Source organism: Convolutriloba macropyga, chromosome 3 (assembly GCF_964194025.1).
Source record: "Convolutriloba macropyga chromosome 3, txConMacr16.3, whole genome shotgun sequence".
Taxonomy (NCBI): Eukaryota; Metazoa; Xenacoelomorpha; order Acoela; family Convolutidae; genus Convolutriloba; species Convolutriloba macropyga.
Window position 1 is genome coordinate 71,965,898 of NC_134470.1, and position 19,978 is coordinate 71,985,875.

The 19,978-nt window shown below is 37.1% G+C and overlaps 1 protein-coding gene across 2 annotated transcripts in view; it reads left to right on the plus strand.

Moving 5' to 3' along the window:
* The window catches only part of LOC142336429 (uncharacterized), a 42,697-nt gene extending 23,044 nt beyond the window's left edge, over positions 1-19,653 (plus strand). The window contains exons 5-17 of one of the 2 annotated variants that reach the window (XM_075385260.1): positions 108-460; positions 3,599-3,894; positions 4,330-4,471; positions 4,814-5,001; positions 5,385-5,615; positions 5,955-6,180; positions 6,667-6,843; positions 7,149-7,334; positions 10,005-10,043; positions 11,010-11,310; positions 11,545-11,745; positions 16,241-16,737; positions 17,047-19,653. In XM_075385260.1, coding sequence (XP_075241375.1) covers positions 108-460; positions 3,599-3,894; positions 4,330-4,471; positions 4,814-5,001; positions 5,385-5,615; positions 5,955-6,180; positions 6,667-6,843; positions 7,149-7,334; positions 10,005-10,043; positions 11,010-11,310; positions 11,545-11,745; positions 16,241-16,737; positions 17,047-19,052 — 4,843 coding nt within the window. In that variant the 3' untranslated portion in view covers positions 19,053-19,653. The remainder of the gene's footprint in view (positions 1-107; positions 461-3,598; positions 3,895-4,329; positions 4,472-4,813; positions 5,002-5,384; positions 5,616-5,954; positions 6,181-6,666; positions 6,844-7,148; positions 7,335-10,004; positions 10,044-11,009; positions 11,311-11,544; positions 11,746-16,240; positions 16,738-17,046) is intronic. The other variant, XM_075385261.1, reaches the window with a different exon arrangement.
* Positions 19,654-19,978: the final 325 nt, after the last annotated feature.

The following is a 19,978-nucleotide window of genomic DNA, read 5'->3' on the forward strand; positions in this document are numbered from 1 at the left end:
TATGGTCTAACAATTCGGCAATTTTTTGGGAAGCGAAGGTATTACGCTAATGGTACTGTGATGCGAAATAATTTCTTAGTACAATTTTTGACCTTCCACTTTTTCAGAAATATATCACATAACCTCATCTGGTCATATCCGGACCCCCATCTGTTCGACAATCTGACTGGCCTCCAAGTGCTAAGCGTGGCTAACCCCTTTCTCTTTTGCCAATGTTCATTCCTCGAGGGCATCACACAACTCAAAAACAGGTCTCTGGACTCCAAAAAGAAGCAGTCACAACTCAATCAAAAAGAACCAGAATCCGAAATTTTAATATCCAAGGACTCAATTTGCAATGACAATTTAGAACCAGGGATGCCTTTAGTTGATCAATTAGCAATTTATAGTGAGGCACGAGGAGAGAACGCTCTTCTATTGAACAATCGGTTCTCGGATTCAGTGGATGTTTGCGAATCAGGTTTGTTTTGAGACTGAATAATTTGAGCAAAAGCAACAGTTTAAATTTCCCTTTTTGATTAAGCGTAATACAGGCACCGACGGCCTGATTATGAAAACCTGATTAATTGCTCTCAAACGAAGTTTGTAGCAATTATATTAGTCCTGTCGGTCTTTTTTTTATGCGATTTTTCGCTTGACCAATTTTTCGTCTGACGCTTTTGACTTTTCGTCCTCAAAAACGGGATAAACAGGTAGCGCCCAGCGGGCATTAAGTGCTCTTAGAGCCTTTCAGCTCTGTTTCAGCTCAAACTGTTTTGGAGACTTATACTTATACTTATAGTGTGAAGGGCGGATCTTAGAGGTTGAGACACCTCCCCCCCCCCCCCCCCCCCCCCCCCCCTGTTGTCCCCCCACCCCACTATTGCCCCCCCCCCCAACCCGCTGTTGCCCCCCAACCCAGTGTTGCCCCCCATAAGCCCCCCGGTGCACCCCCGTGGCTAGCTACTGACGAAGCCAACCGCTCGCTGGTCGTTTGAGAGCAATTCGCCCGACGTTAGTCGGTTATGTTTTTTTTTCAAATATATCTGGCATCTGAGAAAGACTATCACGTGCTTTAAGCGTGTCATGAAGGATACCGATTGTCAAGTGAATGATATTATTAATAGCTGCCGTCAGCCCCTCAACGGCTATTATTTAGGGGCTCTGCTTTTTTTACAATTCAAAATTTGAATTGTATTGGGGGCGCTGTCTGTTTTTTTACGACTCGGAGAGGAGTATTGGTGAAGCGTCTTTTTTATCGATAATTTTTTTGGAGTATTTAAAACATGATGTAAAAGTCAATGCCGCACATGAAAACTAAGTGTTTAGGTCAAACGGCTGAACGAATTGAAGAAAAGAGAGTGATTTTTTTCATAAAGCGCTTTTGAGAGAGCGACAAAATTAGGTGTGAAAAAATTTTCGCTAAGCGAGTAAAATATTTTGATAACGTGCAGCTTTTTGAAGCAGTTATTTAATTGCAACTTTATTAATAGCCGCCCTCATCTTCTCAGCCGGCTATTATAGCGCGCCTATTTTTTTTTACTCCGTCGAACTTTTTTTCACTTTACCATTTTGCCGCTTTTTCAGCATTTTGCGTGAAAACTTTTTAACTTCTCTAGGCTAGTTTCTCTTCTCTCATTCTGCTAAAAGTGAATTTGAACATCAGTTGCTCAGCAAAGCAATTCAAAATGAACAGAGTCAAAAAAATTCAAAATGAACAGTCTAAAAAACTAAAGTCAGCAATAGAAACGGGATAATCCCATAAAGCCCAATTTTAGATGCCCGCTATTTGAACGTCGTTCCTATAAGTTTTATTTACCATCTCTTATGCTTATTGGTATTGATAGTAACCCCTGTAGCCTTTCTCTAAGAAACAGAAGTATGTTCAACTACGAAATGCCATCAAAATAAATCTGACTTAAAACATGTTTTTGTACAAAATTTTTTTTTCGATATCTTCTATTCTTTCAATCCCAATCATGCTTATTGGAATCAACGGCGGCTATTTTCCGGCAATCTGCCGCGTTTATTTTTTTAAGTTAAATGACTTTTCTAAACCAAAGTAACAAATAATTTTACGTTTAAGAGAATTTTTGACTATCTCAATCATAGTTTGATTTTGAGTGTTTTATATACAAGCTTCAGATATTTTTGATTTCCCTGTTTTAGAGGCTTTTTTAATGGTTTTTGTCCTCTTCTTCGTGTTTCCAGTATCTGAGGTTACAATTTTGGCTGCCAATAATAATTCCATGTTTAACTGTTTAGTTAGAGTTGTTCACGGGGTTTTGGTTACAAAGCGGAAGCAATTAAAGGTTTGACAGAACATATTTTCATGAAACTAAATTGCTCATTTCTGCAGTTTTTGTAATTTTTTGTTCTTGCTCGCGTTTTATGTGTTTTACAATGCGTTTGAGTGTTGCTTAGCTGCTCAATAGATCATCAGGAACCGTTTCTGAACTGTTTGTTGATAACAGTTATCGAGACTTACCATTTTTCAGTGAATGTTATTAAAAGCTTTAAGATTTTTTTTTAATTTTGTTTTTCTAACTATTTCGTTTTGCTCAGTTTTTTAGAGATGTATCCTCTGTTTTATTTAACCCATCGATTGTCAATTTTTGATCTAAATTAAAATATAGATGACAATTTATCCGATGGTCCTGGAGTTGCAACATTTACAAAATTTTTCAAGAAAATATTTGCAAAAATAGCCTTTTCCCTGATAATTTGTTTACTCCAGTTGTTGTTTCAAATTGAAGAGTATAATGAAGTTACTAGTTTTGCCAGTTAGTGGTTGGTTGGCTGGTGAAAGTTGTCCTGTACTGCGAGTCGATTCCACAGTCTTCCGGCTATGTTTTTTAAGACCTGTTCACACATTTTCATGTTTGAAGTCAAATTCGGGTAGTGATTTTGGTCACGCCGAAACTGGAAGTGGAGCGGAAAAGCGAGTGGTTTTGCGGCGTGAATTTTCGTACTCGAATTTTAAAGTAGAGTGAGAAAACAGCGTTTGAACAAAAATTCGCTTTCTCGGTTTTTATTTTTTGTTCACACGCGGCAATTTGATTCTGATTTTTGCTGTTTGTTCATTGCTTTTTCTAAATGTTTTTCCGAGTCTATTCGTTGTCCATTCTAGTTTTTGTTTAGTCAATGAAAATTACTTGTCCTGCTATGTTTTTAATTCGCTTTACCTTTTGATCACGTTTTTCGTTTCATATAATCCACGATTTTCACGCTTGACTTCTGAATTACTCAGTTTCAACTGAATGAATTTTAAGTCGTTTCACTCATTGAATTACGCAATGTAGTGAAAGCAGTCATAGTCAAAGGAGCAAAATCAAAAGAAACGATGGAGCGCGTTCATTAAGTCATAGTGCATTATAGGCTATCAAAGTTCATGAGAGCGATTGTTAGCTGACATTAGCAGTAGGCTTAATAGCTTTCAGCTTAGAAGCTGAATTAATTATAGTTTAAGAATCTAACAAACTACACCACAATTTAGAACACTTTTTGACAAAAGTTCTATTTTCTTTTTTACTGTTCCAATCCCAATGCACATAAAGCGCGTCAACGTCGGCAATTTTCCGACAATTTGCCTGTTAAGTAAGTGTCTTTCTGTCTTTAGATGGTCAAGTGGAACTAAAGCTACCCATCTATGAACTGGTACCTCCTTCGGGAACTACTCAACTTGTCTTCGAGGGAGACTCTGTTACCTTAAACTGTTCTGTGTCCTTGCCATCTGCTGACCTGGAGGTTATATGGCGTCATGGGGACGACGAGATTGCGAGGAGGAAGAACAAAAGGGAGGAGAGGGAGATGGGGGTGGAAGCGGAGACGTGGGAGCACAAAGCTGTCACTTACTTCTCAATAGCAATTACTAAATTGGATATCGAGTCACATTCGGGACAATGGTTGTGTATGGTAAGTTGGATTAACTTTTAACATCGATCAGAGTTCGATGTATGTGAAGTAATGGAGCAATGAAAGGTAATGATGTTTTACCTGGCAACTTAACAGTTTTTGACTATGTCGCCGCTTTTTCTGACATAATTTTCTGAGAATTGCCATGTTTGCTGCGGTTTTTCAGACAAAGTTTCAGTTTAGTTGACTTAATATCCTGAGATTTGGCAAATTGGCTGCGAGTGTTGACAAGTTTGCTGGTTTGCAGATATTCTTTGAATAAATTGAAGCAGGAACAGAGGTCCAATTTTACATCTTTTGGACCTTCTGGTATTTGAAAAAGTGATCAGATATGTTTTAAGAAAAGCAACCGTAGGAAATTAAGCAATCCTGTACTGGATTTGTACTGAAAATTTGTTAACCATCAAGATTAATTGTTCGGTGTGGTGGTTTCAGATTAAGTCCACTTTGACGGGAGAGATGTTGCTGCCCTCGAAGTCTGTGCATCTGATAGTAATGGAGCACGGTGCGCTATTCTGCCCCAGGCAGACGATGAAAACTACTCGCGGTCACTTGGAGTGGCCAAAGACAATCGCAGGTTTGTTCAATTACAAACATAGTTGAATCATTTCATCATTGTAGAGCATGCAATTATTTGCCAGTAAATTTTCACGTGAGAATGAGTCCGTGAACAACACGAAGACACAACAAATTCAGAGCAGTGTCCTAATTGTAAATTTTGGAAATCTACGTCGAAGGTCTGATTTAGTGTATATCTGATCTGTCATGCATAAATAAACTATTAGGGTTTTCGTATGAACTAATACTGCCTGATGCATTTTTTCAGTTTAACATTATCTATAAAATTTTGAGATACATGATGTTGGCAGTTTATATTGACACAAATTCTGGTCTGTGAAGATAACTATTTGTTTTTCAGGTTATCAACAAGCCCTGCCTTGTCCTTTGGGTCGCTCTTCCCTATCTGCGAAGGAACCAGTAGCAACAAGAACCTGTTCCGAAGAGGGTCAATGGGGACCAGTGGTGTTGGATGTGTGTGAATTCATGAGTCACTACTCGAGTCAGATCACACAATTGTACATGAAGTCACAGCAAGTCATGGCTAAGGTCCGTTCCTTTAGGATTCTATATAGCCGCGGTGTACATTTTGTTGTATTAGTTTTCGGGGGTCTTTCCCATTATAGCCCCTTAGCTCCTCCCCCAGCTTAGTGGTCAGATAACCTATAGCCCCCCTCCCCTCCCCAAAAAAACAACATGGTAATTATACCATAATGGGGGGCTATAATGGAAAAGACCCAGTTTTTGCGTAGTTGTGTACGAGAAGTAATGATTCTTTTACCAATCATTAGGGCAACTATCTTCCTAAGTTTTTCCGGAGGGCTATGGTTCCTAATATAGTTGCATGGGTTTAAGGCAAAAAGGATTAGCTTTGCTTAGACTCTACCAACTTATAATTAAATGTGATAGATTGGAACGGTATTAATTTTCAGCTGCCTCAGTTTGGTCTGCCTTCTTCAACTGATCCAGACGCCCTTGATATTGAATTTGAAGACCAACAGACATCTGGATTAAGTGCTGCTATGTTGTCTATCGCACTGCAGCTGTCGAATGTGACCTCGTGGAGTGCAGTGATGGAGAATGGAGAGGACGTACAGTACACAGCTCTCACTGTTCACAACCTCTTCCATTTCATGAACTTGACTCGCAACTTTGATTTGACAGTAAGTGTAACATGATGTACGAACTGTGCAGTTTCAAAGTCATTTTAGGGATCTAATGAATACGAGAATTATATGCTAGGGAAAAGTTGGACACCTGATGTACAGCAGAGGTTGTTTCTGAGGTTTATGAAACCAAAATGTATTTCCGGCTATATTACATCAGACTGTGAAAATCCTAGAAATTGTGAATCATTTTAGAACAAGAAGCATCTAGCCTTTGTTTACCGTATTTTATGGCAGTTAAATTCTAAACATGATAAAAACATGAGTTTGCCAGAAAGTTTGAACAAGTTGGATTTATCAATGGGCAAAAATCCTGTCATGCGTATGTTGTTTCAGATAATAGAGTGTTTAATAGACACAGTGTCCAATGCAATGTCATTCAGTCCTCACCTGCTACTCCAGTCTGAAGAGAGTTTCCACTCCTGTTCTATGATGACTCACTACCTGCACGAGGCCATTTTTGCAACTGTCAATCAGGATACCTACACTGCAGTCTACAGACGCAATGCTCACAACATCGCCATCAGGGCCTTTAAGATACACGATGTCGGATCATTCACAGGTATCCAAATTGCCGTTTGCTTTACTTGGTTGGAAAAAGGGTCTACTTCATGGTAACACGTCACGACTCCATGGGTAGCTCAAATGAAACAAAATTGTTCCAATAAGTTTGTGAATTAGATAAATTATGGAATGGAAATATGCAATTGTTGTGCTAAAGAGCTAAGCAACCTTACGATTTAGTTTGCATTGACGGCAAGAAGCAAAGCTACTAAAATGCGAGATAAATTTCGTGTCCTAATTAGATTGTTTTATGTTGTGCTTTAAGCAACATCTCAGATAAAATATTGATAGATTAGGACGACTGTGCGTTCATGACATGTTAAATTTGTGGAGGAGTTCTTCAAAATTCAGTCAAGGTTCATCAATTGCGCTCTTCTCAGACTGGTTGCAATTTCATATTTGAACATGCCTTGTCTGCTTTCTTTTTTGATAGATTCTTGCCCAAAATTTTAATGTTTTTTGTGTACAGAGAGTTCTGTTTCAGGCTATACATGTGCTTTATTGGTGTCGTCTTCATCCAGTGGCAGCAGCAGTAGCAAGTTGACCTCTTTTATGGGAGCCTCGTTCAAGACGAACGCTGCTCTTGAATGTCAAGATGGAGTGCAACAGAATGTGTCAACATTGAGAATGGGCCATTCACACATCAACAAGCTCTATGCAGGTATGCTACTTTAGTTTCTGCGCCCTGTGTGATATTGGGATTTTAGATGGAAATGGGCAACTTCTACTTTGATTGTGGTGCCTGGTGTATTAATTCACCTCCGTCATTTTTTTAAAAATCAAGGTTATAAATTTCAGTCAAAATCGGTTGAAAACAAAGTCTGAGAAACATAATTTTTCCTGCAATCGAATGAATTTCTTGGATGACCTTGACCTAATAAAAAATCCGAAAGAAAAATTTATCAATTTGTTTTAAAGTCTGTGTAATTTGTCTGTAGGAAAAATTAACCCGAAAATGTTTTTTAGCTGTGAAAGTTGCCTCTCCCTACAAAAGAGCTCAAACTGACGAAGGGGAATCGAGGGGATCTTCAACATCCCCTAAGAACCGGAATGACAAATTTTTCAAACTGCAGATTGTGGTGTTTAGAAATGCTAGCTTGTTTCCCAGTGCAGACACGGCGATCGTGAGTCCTGTGGCATCTGCAAAAATTGGTCAGTATTCAATTACTTGTTGCAACGTTTTTCATATTGCTTCATAGATCAAAGCGATTGATTTAGATTAAGCAGCTGAACTCAATTGGCGGTAGCTCACTACTAAAATTCAAATGAAAAATGCGCCAAAATTGTTAACTTTTTTCACTTTAAATTTTATTAATAGCCGCCCTCATCTATTCAGCCGGCTATTATAGCGCTCCTATTTTTTACAATTCAAAGAATTTGAATTGTATTGGGGCGCTGTCTTTTTTTTAAGATCTGTTCACACATTTTCATGATTTTTGAAGTCAAATTGGAGTAGTGATTTTGGTCACGCCGAAACAGGAAATGGAGCGAAAAAGCGAGGGGTTTTTCGGCGTGAAATTTTTTTGCTCTAAATTTAAAGTAGAGTGAGAATACGGTGTTTGAACAAAAATTCGCTTTCTCGCTAGTGGTTTTTTGTTCACATGCGGCAATTTCACTTTGTTTTTTACTGTTTTTTCGATTTTTTGGATCGGATTTTTTTCTAAATGGTTTTTCCAATCCATTCATAGTCCGTTTTAGGTCTAGTTTTTTTAGTCAATGAAAATTCTTTGAATTGTACGTCAGGACTTGTCCTGCTATGTTTTTTTTACAATCCAAGAATTGGATTGTATTGGTGCTCTGTCTTTTTTTTTATTTTTGTAAGATGTTTTCACACCTTTTTTCATGACTTTGAGCTTTCAAAACGGGATAAACAGGAAAAGCTCAGCGGGCATCAAGTTTCTGTAGAGGCCCTTAGCCGCGTTTAGTAGTTCTACAAGTACTTCGAGTGGTGAAGCTACTGGGAAGGCCGTAATTCAAGGTTAACAGGTCATTTTCAGAAGTTTTTGAGCCCAAAATGTGGCAATTTTTTTGTCTTTTTCTCGGATTTTTGCAAGACGTAATTACTTTTTATGGCAATTTTAAGAGCTATATGTATTGCTATCCAAACATAAACACGGTAATTTATTTAATTTCTAAAATTTTTCAAGTTTTTTGAATATTTTTGTTGTTTCAGCTCTTGGTGTCACAATAACAGGTTATTTTATAGTTTCTAGTGGTAATGGAATGGTTTTCAACTTCACGAATTGTACCAATTTTTTTGATAAAACTTGCAGTTTTTTCCAATTTTGCGGCATTAATTGTCATTAATCAAGTTTTCCAGCTACATTGGGCAAGAAATCTTGTCTGGGATTTGCTAATAGTTTAATTCAAAATCTTTATTGGCCATGGCATAAGACAATTTTTTCAAGTTTTTGAAAATTGCTGTCAATTTTTTGGTTTCTCTAACCTGAACAGCCAAAACATTTCCTTTAGGTTTTGATAATAGGTTACTGCATAGTTTCGAGTGGTATGGGGAATGTGTTTCAAGATTTTAATATTACAAAAATTAGCGATTTTCAAATTGTAATTTTTTCTTTGACTTCCTGGAATTTTAGTCTTTTTCCTCAGCGGCCAGGGGTTTGCTGCTATTGAGTTTGCTAGTATGTTATTGCAGAGTTTCTAGAGGCAACAAAATAGTTTTCTAGTTTTTTAGATTGCAAAAATAAGTAATTTTTTAAATTATATTTGATTGTTTTCAAATTTTTTGAATTTTTTTGTCATTTTCTTAGTTTAACTATCTTTATTGGCCAACAAAACTTTTTAATATTGCAGATGAGTTACAAGACAGAACTCTACAGTAGAAAAATGAATTTGAACATTTTTTCCTGACTCATTTTTGAAAAATATCTTAAATTTTTCCTTTTCATTTGAAGCATTTTTCACATTTCTTTTTGAAGCATTTGTCATTTTTTTTTCGAGATTATCTACCTTTAGTGTCAAATTAATCTCTTTCAAGTCTTTTGCGTGAGTTAATGACTATATTGCATTGTGTCATAAATGGCCTTCAGGTTAAAAGCTTCAAGAGTTTTAGGAGTAATTGTTTTTTTTGTTTAGTGTGATTCTTTTTGTTTCTCAACTTTCGAGATTTCGACTTTTTGGCTGGGATTGTTCAATTGATCTGCTGGTCAGGTACATTAGGCCTGTATTTCATTCAATTCCTTGGATTGTATTTCAGGACTTGTTCTGCTATGTTTTTTTACTTCGTCGAATAAAAAAATGTTTCGCTTTACCTCATTTTGCCGCCTTTTCAACATTTTGCGTGAAATCTTTTTGACTTCTCTAGGCTAGTTTCTCTCTTCTCTCATTCTGCTAAAAGTGATTTTGAACATCAGTTGCGCAGCAAAGCAATTCAAAATGAACAGGGTCAGTATAAAAAATTGAAGTCAGAAGTAGAAACGGGATAAACCCATAAAGCCCAATTTTAGATGCCCGCTATTTGAACGTCGTTCCTATAAGTCTTATTTACCATCTCTAATGCTTATTGTTATTGATAGGAGCCCCTGTAGCCTCTCTATAAGAAACAGAAGTATGTTCAACTACGAAATGCCTTCAAAATAAATCGGACTTAAAAAAATATTTTTGTACAAAAATCTTTCTTTTTCAATATCTTCTGTTATTTCAATCCCAATCATGCTTATTGGAATCAACGGCGGCTATTTTCCGGAAATCTGCCGGGTATGTTTAGTGGTTAGTGGTATGTAATAACCTCTTGTTTTTAAATGCCGGTCAAATCATTTCTCGGTCTCTGTTTCAAATGTTGAAGTATTCAATATTGGTTTGCAGTATTTGGGAAGCGTGAAGCTTCAAACAGCAGCAGTAGCAGTAAGTGCTTTGCTTTCTTCCAGTTGATGGGATGCGTCATCCTTACTCATTACTTGTTTGTAACAAATTTATACCTCACTAATTTCTAGCTGTTTTGCACTGTGGAAGTACATCAATTAACACTAGCTACTATCTCATTCTCATCGGGTGCAATGTATCATTTCAATAAACACTTCTACATTTTTGAGTGATCTACAGTAATTCTGATCTGCTCTGGTACTGAAATCTAACTCGCAGTCTTAAGCTTAATCTGTGTCACCGGACCGTGACTTCTAGAAGTTATCTGGCTGAAAATTGGTGGGATAAACAGCGCAGTCCGAACAAAATAACACATAGAGAGGTCGAATGGAAGTCAGTTTTTCCCCAAGAAGAGATATTTATAAACAGCATCAGAGATATTTGATGATGATATCGTCATCATAGATATATAGATAGATGATATAGATAGAATGATATCGTCGATCATACAAATGCCAAATTATCTCTCGGTAAATTCAAATTGCTAATAGCACGCACTTATAATTCAATATTCTAGAACTGTTTAACCTTTCATTACAACCTGTGCCAGGGTTCTGTGTGGTGATTTGGCTTATTGAGAAACTGAAAGGGGTCCAAAATTGTCAACAATATGGCGGAAAGTTTTTAATAATTATAATATGATGTTTTACGCGCTCTCCTGCTGAAGATCTCTATTGGTACATTGGTCAAAAATATTCTGAACATTTGTTCTGAATTTTTTCTTAATACAAATGTTTGGGTTTCTAAGGATGTGTTTTCTTAAAGAATCAATAAAAAAGGCCTTTTGGAGTAAGATTTGGTACGCTTGTGCCATCGCTATAACATTATTGTTGTTGTGGATTACATCAACAGTGTTTGACAATATAAAATGTAATGTTAAAAGATTTTAAACCCGCCTTGATTTAATATTTGACTTCTTTGCTACTTTTGAACAATGGTTTTGTTTAGATGCTGTTGGCTCGGATCTCTTGTCTGATAATCTCAAGACTGAGCTGGAATCAACGAGTTCAACAGCAGCTAGTATTGAAAACAGAGTTCTGGAGAAAGCTCTAAGTGTAGATCTAGCTTTGTTCTATGGCACAGATGGAAGTGAGTTTGAATTATCATCAGGTGGCGGGTTCAAACTGGGGACGATGACTGCATGTACCTGGATGCCAGTAACCAAGTCTGATAATCGGAAGCTGAAAGGACCAGGTCTGGGAGGAGTGGGAGTTTTTGGACGTCACGGAGCGTGGGTGCCCACAGGCAAGTTTCGTTTCGGATATGAGAACAATTTTAGAGCGGAATTGCAGCAAACCCAGTGCTAATAAATCTTTTTAGTGCTTTCAAAAGTTTGACCAATGAATAATCGTATTACAGGCTATTTTTCTTTAAAAATAGGAAATTAGCTGATAATTCAGGGTAATTCCGACAAGTTTGGTTGATTTTATTAATCTTTCATCAAAGGTATTGAATTAATCAGGATTAACTGGGTTTCAGGAAGCCCATCGTGTCGTATAGTGGCGACCCGCCACAGCAATGTGAGCGAGGTTCAATGTGACTCTCTTGCTACAGTTGCCGTGTCAACAGTTTTGACTCCTTTGGATCACTCAGTGCAAACTGTGGATGCTGCTGTGCAAATGGGATGTGGCACTTGTATCGTGTTTGCACTCCTCGTCTGTCTAACTTACATCGTCTTCAAGAGGTACCTCTTTTGGGAGAATTTTAAATCGTAACAAGGAGGCTCGGTAATGTGCGTTTGCACATAATGTTCCGACCCCGCTCGTCTACTTTTTTCACTTAAATTGTCTACCAAATGAGGAAGAGATAAAAAATTAACATATCGTTCAACAAACCACTAAATGAATAACAAAAACTACCTTAGAGGGCTGTTGAGAAAGGTCATTAATGTGACTACCAGAAAAGACGGCGAGAAAAATCAAATAATTACAAATATTAATTACGACCAAAACTTGTCCATTTTTTATAATACTTAATAACCAAATCAAAATGGCATCAGATAAAACGTTTACAATAAAATGAACCTGTATTTCATTAGCAAAAAATATGGGGCTTTTACTCATTGCGACTTGGTAACTAGTCGACAAGAAAAGAGCAAAAGTGCAAAGTTTATAAAAATGTTGCTTTTTTAAAAGAATTTGCCGAGCTGAATAAAAACATTGTATCAACTGAGCTCATTGAGAGACTAATTTGCACCTTCATAGAAAATTATGCAGACCTTTCATTATCCAGGATATGTCATACGACTACAAAGAGAACGACAAAAGAGGCAAAACAAAATTCAAAAGTTGCACGAAAACGGTATCCCAGCCAATTAATCCTTAAGGTGTTCACTGAGAACATTTATGAAAATTCAATGGCGAATTTTTTAACGGGCTCGGTCCATTATTGTAATACTGTGATAAGAAAATAAAAACCTTTAAAAAATGTGCAAAGATGCAAAAGTCACGAATATTTTTTTAAAAAACTTGTACCAAGAACAAAGACTATTTCAGGAAAACAAAAAAATAATTTAAAGGTACAAATTGTGGTTCACTAGATAAGGGTTGTGACTTGTCTATGGAGATACTAAGCTACAAGATTGTTTAAGCTCAAAAATTCATCGTCTTTTAAAAAAACAAATATTTTCAAAGTTCATAAACAATTCCTTTCGCCTGTTATTAGGAAGACTGAGTTATAGGACTGTAAAATAACAATAAGTACAAGCAAAACTTGAAAGATGTTACAAGCAATCCGAAATCACAAGGTTGAAGCCATTGAAATTGTAAAGATTTTAAATTTTCACTCGCGTTTCTTTTGAACATCGTCAAGTTTTTTCTGTAAAAGGACTAACTCAAAATGACACCAGAAAGAACCACAAACATTGAAAAGTTTCTAAGACTCACAAAACTCTTAGGGAAAAATTGAGGAATACTTTTAATCTTATTGAAAAAAAAAATATTTGAAAGTCAATAGAACCATTAGCTATATACCGACATCAGTTAATAATTTCATTTATACACCTATAGTTGGCCTTTGAGAACTTTTTTTACCCAATATATGGCATGCAACAAAACAATAGCAACAAATACAGGACAATAAAAAAGTTGCCAAATTCTGCAAGAAAACGTCGCAGCCCTTAAAACCATAGGTTTTAAAAACAATTAATATGTTCAATTGTGTTAACACTTATTCAGTTGGTTTTTTCGGTAATGTGACAGATTACCAAAGAAATGAAAAATAGAACAGCAAAAATGGTTAGCCATTCACAAAAGTGACAACTTTTTAAAACTCGTAGTACCAAAACCAAAAGCCGTTGTTTAAAATAACATCACAAATATTAGTTTGTATCTTACAATGAAAGAATGTTTGACCTGTATTTAATAAGAGTTTGTTAAAAGTTGACAGAAATAAGATAAAATAAGTTCAAAAAAATCACTGAAATTTTCCTAATACAAATATATTCAATGTCATAAGAGACCTTGAATAACAAAAGAATGCATTTCATAGTTTCACTTACAACTCCTGAAGAAAGAGTTTGCATCTTTGATTAGTTACACTTAATAGTTAGGCTGCAAAAAGAACAACAATTAAAGGAAAAACACAAGATTTCAGTTGGAATAATACAACTCTTCGTCAAAACCATGAAAACCGTTAGATTTTCTCTGTAAACAAACTGTGTCTGCATTCAGCCTCATTTTAAGGTAAATGGGAGCTGTCATTAATTAAGACTTGAATTGAAAATCTTGTCTGTAATTAAAATTAAAAAAACAGTAAAAGCGAAATATTTTGAAAAAAAGGCAGCGCCCAAATAATGATTTAAAAGTTTCTGTTTGTAAGAATTCATAAATGAAGATCAGAACTATCCCTGATTTTGCCGCGCGCTTCAAAAATGACCCAATTGTTCCAAATCATGGCGATTGATTGAGATCAATTGTTAAGTGAACTATTTGAGAAATCAAAAACAATGATGCATTTCGTATGATCAGTGAGTTAATTTTGCAAAACTAGGTCTCTACTTCCGGGAAACTTTAACAAAATGGACCAAGGAAGCTTATTTAGTGCCATTTTTGATGAAAAAAAAAACAATCTTGAAATTTTCGTCAGAAATTTTAGCCTAAAAAACCTCCAATCGAACAATTCAGCACCGCTGTTATATCTCTAACGGTAACAATAACACCCTAACGTTATAAATTTTAACATATTTTGAATTTTTATAGCAAAACAGCCAAATTTAGCAAAAAGTTACCGAAAAGTGAATAAATTTCTCAAATATTTACAAAACTTTAAACCTCGATAACTCCCTGTAAAAAACAATTTCGAAAGTCTTTTTAATTCCATTTTCTAGGTTGCACGTGCTTTCTAATGATACCTCTCACAACTCTCTACGATGAATATATCGATTGGCCAAAATTGACAACAAAAAGACCTGTTGGGTATACAGTTCCTCCCTCCCCACGAAAGTGGGGGTCGGAACAATTATTCCTGAACTTCAGGAGCTAGAGTTTTAATTGTTTTTCTAAGAACCGTTTGCACATTGAAGATATTCAAAGTATTCGTTGAATTTGAACTGTGAAAATTGTATAAAGAATCAAATAATGAAACTGGGATAAGGCTTTTGTATTATCTATATCCGCAAAGCGATAGCGTTGGCTATTATTGACCTTCTCTTGGTTCTTTACATTCCAAATGATTTCAGTTTTTCTGTTCGCCGTCTTTTTTATGACCCGAAAAGGAGTAATGGTGATTATTTTTTAATTTGCAACTTCTAGTTTTCGAGGATGTGTTTTAGAGAAAAACAAATGTGCGCGCGTAAAAATAATTGTTTTGTGCAGTCAATTCGCAGAACATAAAAATCAGAGAATTGAGAGTGGTTTTTGATCGAGCATCATTCAGAAAGAGACAGATTTAGTGGTCTTTCGATTTGATTGATATTACTTTTTGGGGTATGTTTGTTAAAGAAATTGCGTTAATTTTATTCCAATTTGGCTCATTTTATCGGTTTTTTTGTTTTTTGTGCCTTAAGCTTTCTTGCAATTGTTTTTCTTGATCACCATTTGATGCAGAGCTATTTTTTAAGGTAATTTGACTTTTCAAAGTTTTTCAGGACCCTTTTCACTGAAATAAATATTACACATCTGCAATTTTTCTTGTTTTTAGTGGTTCTTTTTAAATTATTGTTTACTATAGCTCTGTTAGGAGTTGCGTGGAACACTGATTGAGCAGAAGAATCTTTATGGGTTTTACCAGAACAGTTGTGAATTACCGCGATAGCTTTTCCTAGGGCTTTTTTAAAATTTTTTTTTAATTAGCCTTTCATCTTTTGTCTCACAATATACCGTTTTTATTAATTCGTAGTCGCTTGAAAGCAAACCAACCATTTTTATTGAACGACGTCTTTTGCCAATATCTGTTCCGAAGTCGCAACTTTTGAAGAAAGTTTATCAGATAGTTTTTTCAGTTTTTATCAAATTTGGCATCAAAGATAAACACTACTTATGTGTATTACAAGCCTATGCAAAGTAGACATTCCAATTGACGGTTTTGGCCTTTACTTTATCACTCCGCAGATAAAGATTACAAAATTTATCAAAATTAATTTCACGAGATTTGTATTTTCAAGCTGGGAAGAACTAGCAAATGACGCTCTACTTTATTTCAATTTTTAAAATCATTTAAATGGCGCGGGAATATGATTTCGGTAACATGCCGACTTCAAAATGTTGTGAATCAGGGTTATTTCAATCTGTTTCTACTGTTGCATAGATTAATCTCATAGAAGGATAAGATTTCTCGGCAGTTTTTAATCAAAAAAAATTAGTTAATTAAAATTTTCGTTTGGCCGTTTTGATCCTTTAGTTACGCATTTTCTATTAAGTTATAGTTTTGCTCTTTGTTTTTGGTTTTTATCAGAATTGTAAAATTTTAAAAGGCAAATTTTGGTTTTAAAATTCATGTTCATTGTTGATAGCTAACTCTGTACTTCTCAGCAAAACGATCCAGTACTTGAGATAGTTGCCTTTGCAACCGCACAATCGGGTCTTCACTGTGACCTAACGAACCAACCTATTCGGGTTTTCAATTTACCTGTGGCAATTTGATTCTGCTGGAGATTTAGAAGTGTATCAGTCAGCTATATTTTAACTTTGCTCAATTGAAGCTGAATTGATGGGCTAAAATGATATTGATATTTGTTTCAGCTGTATATTTGCAACCGTCAAATCCATTCACGTGCTGATCAACTTCTGTGTCGCAATTTTCTTCTTGTGTCTTCTATTTGCGTTCGGTAACCTTTTTTCCCAAACATCGGACTCTTACATGCCAGAAAGCAGTGCGCCGGTTTACCTCCAGAGCGCTTACCTGTTCCAGAAGCAACAATCTCGTGCAGTTCCATATCTAGCATGTTCTCTGGTATTCGTGGCTCTGGACTACTTTCTATTATCAGCAGCTCTCTGGCTCATTCTGTTCAACCGGAATCTGTGCAGACAATTTGAAAAAATTGAAGAGAAACATGGTCATCAGCAATTGCAGCACAATCAGATGGGGGCGGCTGTGACCAATAGCTCGGGTAATGCGGGAGGGACTGGTGGTGGGGGTGGTGGCAGCGGAGGAGGTGCGGCAAAAAGGCAATCTGCGCTGAGCTCTAATAAAAAGCAATTCACTCATCCAGTCTATCGGTTCTACCTTCTATGTTGGGGTGAGTCAGCGTTTTTAAATTCTGTCTCGCTCTTCTGCAAAATTCTGGAGATTTAGAAGTTTTTTGCGCTTTAACTGTGTGACTACGTTAAAAAATATATGGACATTCTTATGATGTAATTTATGTTCTCTAAAAGCGCGCTTCTTAATTACTCTGCTCGCTGGGTGCAATTGATCAAGAAACGTGATTAAAATGATTAAGTTAATTGTGAAGTTGTATTGTGAGTTAATTTAAGTTGTTAAGTTAATTGTGTTTTGTAACAGTATGAGTCATTTTTTCCTCTCATGGTAGTAATGTTGTCCTTTGCAGGTCTTCCGTTCATAGTATGTCTGTCAAGCTCGCTCGTCAGCCTCAAGTTCTACGCTCGACAGACTGAAGGGAGGCAGACATCCTCAGGACTATTTTCAATGTCATCTAACAATAGTATGTGCTGGATGTCGCCAACCATTGCTGCGATCACTTCTTTCGTCCCAGTGGGACTATGCTGCATTATGTGCATTGTATACATGGTCAAAACTCTACTAATCATTCCTAAACTACCTCGAAAACTTGAAGTGAGACAGCAATGTTTCAACCCCACTGAACACACGCACCCTAACATGTGCTCTAACGGGCCCCTATACCTGGATGGAGAATTGGAGTTGAGTGCATTGACAGATAACGAATCGATGCACTCTTCTGTAATTTCGCCGTCTATCGCAGCTAACACTGAAACTAACAACAACCGATTCTCCAGACAAACAAATACTTCAGCTAATGGTGTGCAGCATAATTATGTGACGGCAACATTCAGTGTCAAAGCAGACAGTGCTTGCTGCCGACAGTTACGATCAGCTCTCATCTTGTTCATCCTTTTCTTCGCATCCTGGCTCACGGCAGCTCTGCTCGTATTCTCAGATTTTCACCCTGATCATAGAGTGAACGCTTTCAAAGCTCAAATTAGTCTGCTATTTGCCGTTTCGTGCACATTGCTAGGAATGTTTTTGTTCCTCAAATTTTGCTTGTTCCGGTCAGACGTTAAGCAGTGCTACATTGCCTTTATAACATGCAAGCAGACCGCATCTTACCCAAAACCTTCTCAAGTGACCCATTCACTGTACTTAAAGCATCATAACTCGTATTTGAGCTTGGAGTCTGGAATGAACGGAGGGGGAAGCTCGCATCCTAGTAGTTACCATCCTGCCATGTCTATGAAGCAATCTCTACAGAATCAAACGACATCATTTACTTTCTCGGAATCGATATCAAGTGATTGCGTAAGAAACAATGCTGGTGCATTTTACAACGCCATTGATCCGTTCAAAAACTCGAACAACGCGAGATCACACGATAAGTGTCGCACTGTATTCCCTGCTAACATGAGAAACACAACTGCTAGTTCGATGTCGGGAAGCAGTGTGCGAGGAGGAATTGATGACGAACTTGTTGGAATCACGGGTGACAAGGCGATGCATCCGAGTACTTCTCAGCAATTGCAATCGTTGCATCATAGATCTCAAAACAGTCTGCCGGAAAACGGAGTAAATGGAATCCAACCTTGGCAGCAGCAACTACAGCAGACAAGTTTGAACAGTTCAAGCGAGCATGATTCGACCAGAATGGGCGTGAGTTCGCCCTTGACAATGGTACAGCAGGTACCCTACAACACTGGTGTGCTAGCTGGACGAAATACACCTGTATCTATACCCCCAACTCCTCTTGGGCAGCCAAATAAAGGTCCCATCCATGGAAAAGCCAATTACAACCCACTCCTAAGTAACGTTGCCGCTTCACCTCAGTTTTCACCTGGTGGCTCTAACCTAGCCAATAAGCAAGGTCCAGTTGATCAATTTATGAACAATCGTTGCCATACGCCATCATCTAGTCTATCACAGCCTCCGCCAGACTTACTACAGTCCTATTATGCCACAAGAAATGCCAAATTAAAATCAGCTGCTAGAAGTAACACATCTGGTGGGTCTAGTGCCAGCCAATCACGCAATCAGTCACAGACGAGGCACAAGGAAGGATCCAGGACTCCTTTCGACCCAGTTGGTGCGTCAAATGTCCGCGATGACAGCTTTTCCTCGGATGACTCCGAAGACGATGATGAAGATGACGAAAGTTCACTCGGAAGAGAAATTGACGAGTCGTTGCGAAGTCGTTTCCATCCTGCGGCTTCCAGACATATAAGCAACCCTGGTGCTACATCTGGCTCTGTTAATGCCGCTCCCTCCCGACCACCCAAACAGGGTTTCACACCGCAGACATCTGCGCCGCCCAATTCAAATCCTCCGCCTCCTCCGAGGGGTGACCAAGGAGAAACCTCAGTTTAGCCCAAAGCAGTATAATTGTTGTGTTTGAATGAATCTAAAAAAGTAGAGTAGTTCATAATAGTTTAGATTTCATTGTTGTTGATGTTGTTATTGATATTGATGGACTAAAAATTATATAAATCAGGCTTAGCTTCTTAGTTTGCTAACTGTGGACCTTACTGCATCTTTCTATATTACCGGAAGCTATTTTATTCAGGCGCTCAAAACAGGGTTGCTACTAGTCTATTTGTTTCTAGATTATGAATTCGGATGTCCTTCTTGCGAGAAGGCATCTATAGATGTCAAATTTATTTTTCCATTCTCTGTAAATTCTCGCAATTTTCTCCTCAATGCAATAATTACTTTTTATCTTTGTCGTTATTTTTTATAAAACTGGTAATAAATAAATTAGTAGTGAACAAAGATCTGCCATGGATCTAGAACTCAGAAAAGCAATACTATAAACAAGGTCACTTATATTTCTATTTTGTTGATGTTATTGTTATTCCTTTAGATTGATATTAATGAGAATAAGCGTACTATCTATCCTCTGTGTTGTCAACGGATCTCATGCAAATCAATGCACAATCAATTTTTATGAATTTATTTTTTGCACTGCTTACTTACTTTGCTTCAGATGAAATATAAGTTTGAGGAGTTTATGCATGTATCATTTCCTCCTGTTTGATACGAAATGTTAAGTGCGTTAATTGCAGAGGGGAGGGAAGGGGGAATTCATACTTTGCACTTCTACCGGTGGCCTCTAATGCAAACGATTACATGTATGCGTAACATTAAGCTTTCCCGAAGAGCCGGCTACTCCCGAAGAGCTAGCTAATGCTTGATTCAATTGAAACTTTTCAAAAGTTGATAGGGTATTTAATGTTTTTCCATTTGTCTGTTTCCTGCCCTTAAGTTGTACGAGTTGAATTTTTTAAAGACATACG